The sequence below is a fragment of the Plasmopara halstedii genome (assembly GCF_900000015.1).
Source record: "Plasmopara halstedii genome assembly, contig: Scaffold_650, whole genome shotgun sequence".
Classification (NCBI taxonomy): domain Eukaryota; phylum Oomycota; class Peronosporomycetes; order Peronosporales; family Peronosporaceae; genus Plasmopara; species Plasmopara halstedii.
In genome coordinates this window covers 795741-804027 of record NW_020187567.1, presented here as the reverse complement: position 1 = coordinate 804027, position 8287 = coordinate 795741, and the positions used below count along the sequence as shown (strand labels likewise).

The following is an 8287-nucleotide window of genomic DNA, read 5'->3' as shown; positions in this document are numbered from 1 at the left end:
TCATTGCGGGATAGATAATGGGGATCCCTGAGAGCTGATCGGATGAGTTTTGCATTTGGACAAAGCCTTTCCATCGACGCGAGCAAACGAGATTGGTTGGAAGTTGCCAAAGTCATTTTGCGAGCCCTTGTTGTATAGCATATTTGCAGATGCCTTGCGCTGAGCCGTGTCGAAACCTGGAAATTATTGCTCATTACAGTGATCACATCAATAAAAATCGATGAGTTGTTCGCGGAGCCCTAACCGCATCAGGGTGACCGACATATCGCTTGGTTTTGGAATTGAGCTGGAAAGTATAAAGACTTTGAACTTGGTCGCTTGAATACAAAAGACTATACATGCTAAATAAGTAGATGCCTGTATTTTTGCTTGTTAGTGGTTGGAATTAATTCTCGGGTGCATCTACACGTAAAATTACCTTAATTCTTCAGTGGCCTTAACCACAAAATGAGCTTCGGTTTGCTAGCGTTGAAGCACTTCTGTAGTGTGTGGTAAGAAATGGACGCATTTCCGCAATCATCATGCGTACCTCTATTGGAGTTGCTTTCAGAGTTCAAAGCATTGGGTGCCGACGTGTAAGCGAAGTAAAAACAATGACATGTTGCGGTGAAGCAAATGTTTTTTGTGTGCTGGAAACAGGGTACTGACCTCACAATTAGACGTTGACGTCAACAGATTTTTTTCAGATATTATTGGTGCAATGCTTATCACTATTACCTTCACGAGAGACAGCTTTCTGGTAATCCGCAATACTGGTCGCTGCGTGAGAGTTTTCAATGAGGCAACACTTTGAAACACATCGTCGCGTGTCTTAAGCACATTGGTGTCGTCAGTTTTGGGTCAACACCTCAGCCTCAGTTGGCTTGGCTGCGCTGAAGATGCAATTGACAATGTGAAGTCAAGCAAGCTGGATAATGAAAGGGCTAAGCTCGCGAATCTGACGCAAAAGCGCGGTGGTAGAGTCCATTTGTGCTTCGACAGATCTTAGGAATGTGGTCTATCAGGGTTTCTGCCGTACGGTGTGGAGACCACCCATTGTGCCATCAAAGACAACCAAGCACCCGAAGCAGTAAAGACGAGGTATTTTTCGGCATATTTGATCCTGTTAGTTGTCTCTTGAATCGAAGTCGGTTTCTTGATCTTTTTGATGTGGTAATTGGTAAAGAAATGACTGCCTTGACTGATGAACCTTCGATATTGCGGGACTTGCAACGTTCGCGGCTAGATCTGAGAGAATCGGGATCGTAACGTCATCGAACGTTGCTTCGTAGATATCAAACTCAACAGTGCTAAGTGCGTTTGAGTAATTTCTTGCCGTATTCCGGCGAAATAAACTTTTTTAGCATGCCGGCAAAGTTTTCTTTACCACGGATATGCTTTCCGTTAGACTGAACACCTGTAGGAAGTACCAACCCGTATCAGAACGCTGGTGTCAGCGGTGAGGGCAACAGAAGCTAAGCAAATGTCGGAATTTCTGGTGGCGACACAACTCGAGAGCCCGCAGTGCCAAGGGATATCTTGTTGACCTTGCTGGATATTGAAACGTCGTTTTGGGCTGCGGCAGCGACAATGACCGCTGCCGTGGTAGATTTTCTCGGGTCGAAAGTTTGAAATGAAACTATCGGAATGCCTCAACTTTATTGTATCAGGATATGGGGTTGGCCGAATCAACGTCCGGCCTCGTGCGGTGGCAGCGCAACGGCACGCAAGGTCGTCCGATGGATTGACCGGATGAGTTGAACATTTATCAATGCGCTAAATTTTAAACCCGTAAGTATCTATTGCGTAGCTGCGTCTAGCAAAATTAAGCAAAAATTTACATAGGGCCGCAAAAAATGAGGTATGATGGGCACCGAAACGAGCAAATTAACAGTGGCCGTGGTGTACGCGCGTACAAATTTATATCTAAGAGCATAAGTAAGATCGACTCTGCGCTAAGTTAAAAATACAGCTCAACACGCAGATAGTGTTCAAAGTACTGGCAACACTCGACATATATCAAAAAGAATGTCAAACTTTCCAGATTACTACCTACCCCGAGGATCTTGATTTCCTTAGCAGCAAGGTTCTGGCATGGTTCCTTCGTTTTCACCTCAACGAGAAGATTACCGCTACGGACTCTGATGGGATGATCAAGTGCTGCTGTCCCAATTGCTGCTAAACAATGAGGTTGTCATGGTCATTGAGCGATGGGAAGATTTTGATTGACGCGGTGCGCATACCGCAAGTTCAGTCCTGACAATCATCACCCAGCGGGCTTAAAGCAGCGCGAATGGACAAGATCGCTTAATCTCGTCGCTAAATTGACTCTGGATTCCACCGGCCCAAATAGAGCATGATTGTCGTTGATGTCCATTGTCTTGAATCGTGGTATCGTAATTTGCGGTGAACCAAGTGCCTCGACGTTGTCGCGACAGCTCTCGCGGATCCTGGAAGTAGGGGACGGAGTGTAGGCGTGTGAGAAAATATTTGTGTGTTTGTGCGAACATTGTCTACCGTGGATGGCTGGAGCAAATTGCGGCTGGCAGTTGGTCATTTTTGGCTTGTGTTGTTAGCGTTATGTGCACCATCTACTGACTCTTAAATGTTGCGTAGAAGCGAAGCGCAACTACACGTTTATACCACTATTCGATTCTTGCAGAATTTGTGCTCCAGAATCAAAGCTTCTGTCCTAGTATGTGCTGTAAATCTATATTCTTATATGGAATTCTCGATCCCACCGCCAGCAATATAGTAAGATACGGCCTGCATCAAAGCGAGAATTTGGTGGTTTTTTGGATCCCTAGATTGTTGAATATGGCCTTAGCTCAACTGTTATTTAGTAATTTGGAGCTGCGATATCCTCAGTGGAGGCTGAGTTGCGGAAATGTACGTGAAAAGATGGGCATGAACCCAACTCACCCATCGCACAGTCATCTTGCGCTCAACTACAATTGACAACGGAGTCAATGGAGATGATGCTTGCGTGGACTTCTGGGAGCAGAGTGCTAAAATAATTTAAATCCGGTCCGGTCAACTTGATCACGACAACGCAATCGAGATGTTTCGACGTATGAAATTGAATGGTGATGCGTGTCAAAACAGTGCATATAGTATCATAAGAGGGCCCTTGTCCGTAATGCAAAGGGCGGCATCAAGCGATGCGTTTTGGGCTTGTCGTCGTACGCAAGCGCTTTCATCAGCGAGCCCAGACCGATCGATGGCCATCCAATTATACCCACCATTGAAAAACCCGCGGCATATGTCGTGGATTTTTACCAAATTTACTGAACGCAGTAAAATCTTAAAATTTTGAGGCGATGTGTTCAGTCAAGGCTATCAGGCAATTAGTAATCAAAGGTGAAGACCTGTTGAATTGCGGATAGCGTCTATACGGTAGTAGCATGTTTCTACACAGTACACATTGTAATATCGTGCAAAATACATTATTGTACAGTATGACGTGATATACATTGTACTGTTGTGTTTGGGTGTAGTTATGAGTTGCAATACATCAATACATACATCGATGGCGGAACTTCGTGGGGGAGAAGTGCGGCGTACACTAGGGCTACCAGCCACAAGTCAAGTAACTTAGTCACTTTTCGGTGAGATATGGGAAAACGTATTCTTACGTAGAAAACACATTTGGAAAAGCAGAGCGACCTAGGCATCTATTTGCATTTAGACTTTTGGTTTCGCTTCTGTACAAAATTAAGTGCACAGAGTTTGTTAACGCGGACTCTTCAAGTCAAAGTTCTTTGTGCAAGGGCGCGGCGAGCTCGTTTTTATAAGGTTCACTTGTAGCCAATATCACAACCGCGCCGGGATAATTTGTACATCCGGGACACGAGATGATGGGGTACCAGTCTACAAGAAAACAAAATTTGCTAGAGATGTCCTGTTTGTTGCTGTCCGAATAAGATCAGTGGCGGTACAACGGCCAGATTCGGTGACCGCTCATTCGTAAGCATATTATCTCATGCCGCAAATTCGACATAATCCCTGACGAAGTGATAGTACGTCGACTTTGTGGTCTTTCATTTGAGAGACTGCGCGCTAAAAAATGTAAGTCTGCGGAAGAGACTTTTCGACATCGAAATATCTAAAGCGACATACATCGCGGATGTTTGCACCGCCTAACCGGGTGTATAGAGTGCGCTAGAAGATCTTGTCCAGCAGTCATGAAAGGCGGAGCAAACGGATCATGAATCGAAGGTACTAGCTCTTATCATCGCAATGACACCGGACGCTTTTGCGGAGCCGGTATAGCATACCTTTCAGGAAGGGTTTCAGAGCAGGTGGGACTCGCGTCACGATCAAACACGCCCACTAGTCCAATTTAAAGAAGCGGTGGGTATTGCACTGAAAACGAGTACACTTTACTTGCTATGAAACCCGAATAAAATACCAAAGTAAAAGAACTACGAGGACGATAAGCGAGAAGACGTCGTGCAGCGACGCACGTAGCGCGACTGTCAAAAACAGGAAACAGTGCGCCATGGCATTGTAGATGCAACTACGGATATAAGATACATGCGGCTTGCGAAATGAAATCCAAGAACATTGACAACGTTGTCTCGTCCGGGATCTGGATTCAAGATATGATCCTATGCTGATCCGTGATTTGAAAGACTGTCAACAAAGGTCTGTGCCTTGTTCTGGTAGGGCTTTGAGAATTCATCAATCAACCTTTCACATAGAACAGAAGCGTGCACGTAGCAAGTATAGTTTCTGCGCACGAGATGAAATAAACAAAGCCGGCTAGCAATAGTATTGCCATGTGCCTAGATCAGGACTCAAAAGGCAGATGTGGTGGTTAATTGCTGTGACAGAAAGAAGCAATTGATACCGCAATATCCAGAGTGTATTATTCTTGAGTCGAAAAAAGAAGTACTGTATGTCGTGGTTCCCAGCGTGTAACTTCGGTGGAACAGTAAGAAAACGGTTGGTGTCTCCTGTGCAGGGGCTGGTGTGGTCCAATGACCTGCAAATCAAAAAAGGTTAGGCTTCTGTCATCAAGAAAGATGCAATATCCTTGTCTCGATGTAACAGTGCTGCTAACTTAGTGTTACCGTGCAGCACGTCGACCGTGTAGTAGTGAAGCGTTATAAGCGAGAAAAGGTTTTACTTACGCACGTAGTAAGCGGGGTAATTGTAGGGGATAATATACTCCACACTATAGCCAGCAGAAGCAGCTCTACAGCTAAAGGTTCATCCTGAGAAGTATGTGTGAGGTGCTTCAAAACGAAAGCTTAATCAAACGGTGCGGTTGGTGAGCTCAGCTCATCATTCGACATGATTTAATTTGTCATTGACAATATTCATAATGGCTAATGGAAAGACTACGTCACCTAGCTACTAGGTTGATGATTCCTTTTATCTTTGTAAAAAATGACAAGAGACCCACCGCACAACTTGATTCAGGGATACGAGTGTGCGTGTGAACTGACTTGAGTTCCGGAACCAATATTGCGTCACAAGAACTTCCATGGAAAGCACGAAGTAGGTATAATAAATTCCCGCAGACGGCGCCAACTTCCTGAGTCAGAAAGGCTAACGGCAAGTGGCAAATTGTATATGCTACTATCAAGTCAAATGAAGCCAAGACCCGGCGTAACGACAATTTTTCAAAACGTTTTGTTGAACTGCACAGTTAGTTGCAATTTGCTCACAACTGTTGACTCAGTTAATGTGAATATTAGCACTCATTAGAGACAGCGTTGCCCTATCATTATATCGAGACTTTCGGTCAGGATGCTTTGGGATTAGCTTAAGATGCTACAAGGACGGGACTGCTTAATACATCAGCAACGCTCAATTGTCTGGTGTCCCTTGTTCAAACCCAACGTTGCTATGCACAGACCGCGACGCTATATTTTTCTGTAGCCGTACAGCGGACGACAAGTCGAATTTTAAAAATCACATATCCTTGGTATCAAGAGGTTACAAAACTCAGATGTCGCTCTATCAAAGCGCGTGGTTTTACGCCTAAACAACTAACCCTTATTCCAGAACTTTTTGAACGACAGCGGTGTCCACATAACACAAGGCGTTAAGTATTGTTTCATGATGCTCGGCGAGGGCTATGTGCTAGCTGTCTATCGTGTATGAGTCGATGGGCGCACGAGTGCAAGCAAAAAACTGGCATTACCGTCGTTGTAGGTCTTCCGAATATAACGCCTGATTTTGTTGCTGTCAGCTATATCGTTATCGGTGAAAATGCAGCCAAACTTTTTCTCAAAGTTCCTCGCCAACATTATTTGTCAATGTAAAGAATCTCGCTTTACAACAATATTTTCAGTGAACTTTGCCAACGATTTGTGCGCTAGACTGGGTATACCAACCGTTGGCCATCTGCAGATAAATAGTCAGACGGAACGCGCTAAGCACGCGGTGAAGGTGATTTTTAAAAGTACTTGCACGGGAATCCGCGGCGGTAAAACGGCTTTATTCCACACATTGAGTTTGCGCTGAATATAGCAGTGCATGCCTAAATAGACCCACTCCGTTGCAAACTAATGCTCTGGTGAACCCTGGTTCCTTTGAGACCGCCACGAAGTTGATACGGTTTTGGTGGGGGGGCTATAGATACAGTGCAACATGCTGATATCAGCCCGGCTATAGAGCGTCATGCGCTCCGTGCGCGACAAAATAGCTGAGAGTCAGGAAACGTTAGAGCAACAACATTTCAGTTAAGTTACATGTTTGTAGTGTGAGATAAGATTTAATCGTTACATGTCTACGGTCAACAAGACGAAAGCTGTGTAGTAACTACATTGCAATGTCCACCGTCTTAGCGAGAAAGGGATTGAATAAATATGCAAGTCTCGGGAGCCTTATTCTATGTTTAAGAGCTTGCAAAAGCCACATCACTATCCTACAGCAACGAACAAGTCAAATGGAGAGCACCCTGTTGCAGACGAAGCAGGATCTCTACCATTCCACGTAGTTAAGTTTTCCTCTGCTGTAGAGCGGCTATGCAATTCTCAACCAAAAAGGGGTGACAGCGCGATGGCGAATCTCAGAAAGCAAATCTGATATCCGACTCATCTCAGCCTCGAACGCACGCCGTGACTCTTGGACAGAGTCGACAACAGACAGAGCTCGCGAGAGCCAGCCGCATGAGGGCCAACATCAGCCGGTCTTGCTTGACTAGCAAAAGTAGCCCGCCTTCATGATCAGCAAACCGATAGATACACTAGAGGTGTTACCAGCATCTTTTTGGTGTAACGGAAGAACTACTTCTAACTTGAAAACACAAGATGATTCGAAATACCCCCTTAACATGATTGCCGTGGCGCCGTTGCCGCTTATAACGTGATACACCCTCAGCTTCATCTTCTTTTCATGAAGAGGCAGTGTTGCGCTTCCCACTGGCGCGTGTAGGCCAGCTTGTTGTAAGTTTGACACGCTGTCACTGAAGTATCGTGCTCTGGATCGCGCAAAGCCAAGCATGACTCAACGTTCTAATAGGACGTCCACCTCACTGAAGCTTTCGCTAGCTGGATGAGAAAACACTTTTTTCTCACCCAACCCGCAAAGTGAGAACGGTGCTTTCAGTTTCCAAAGTACATCTCTTAAGGAAATACTGATTTCTGAACCGCCGAAGCTCGAACGCAAGCATAATTTAACGAGTATTGATATATGACATGACAGAGCGCTCGCAAAGCGACTTTGAGTTGCTGGTTTTGCTCTCTGTGTGAGCGGGAAGGTTGCACGAATAAGCGCGTCAGGGCCCCATTCCAGTGCGCTGAACGCCTTCCAATTTTCCGAAGTCATAGTCGCGGCGTAATAGTATCGGCAGACGTGTGTCGCTTGCGCATTTAAACGAGTAAATTGGGTTCCCGAGCCATTTAGCTCGGTTTGGTGATAAGCTGGACAGCACGATGACGGAGTATTGCAATACGACCTGTTGTAGATCTTGCACATCTTTCCTTCATACTGACTTAGCGACAAACTAAGAGCTGCGGCGACTTATCAACAAGTTGACTTTGATATGGCTGCGGCAGGACCAGTACATTGAGGGCGGCAATGCAAATCTTTTCGAGAGGCTAGATGTGTACCTAGCTCAATTCTCGAATCGCAAGCTGCCGTACCAACCATACATCAGCAGAGCGGTGAGATCCTTTGGTGCAGTCGCTGACGGAGAGGTTACGCATGCATAATACAGTATAACATCTAAGCGCCTCTGTCGCCAAAATAGAGCGAACGATATCAATAGGAATAGGCGGATTAATCGTAGCTTTGGTATAAATTAATGATAGGTCTTACAATCGGATAAATTATTGCTTTAACGTCATTGTAA

The 8287-nt window shown here is 45.2% G+C and overlaps 1 protein-coding gene across 1 annotated transcript; it reads right to left on the bottom strand.

Moving 5' to 3' along the window:
- PHALS_12800 (uncharacterized protein) lies at window positions 1-340 on the bottom strand (the record flags this gene model as incomplete). The annotated part of the gene is made up of 2 exons (XM_024728424.1): window positions 1-159; window positions 245-340. 2 exons carry the CDS (start codon window positions 338-340, stop codon window positions 1-3), a joined length of 255 nt encoding a protein of 84 aa, XP_024578903.1.
- Window positions 341-8287: the final 7947 nt, after the last annotated feature.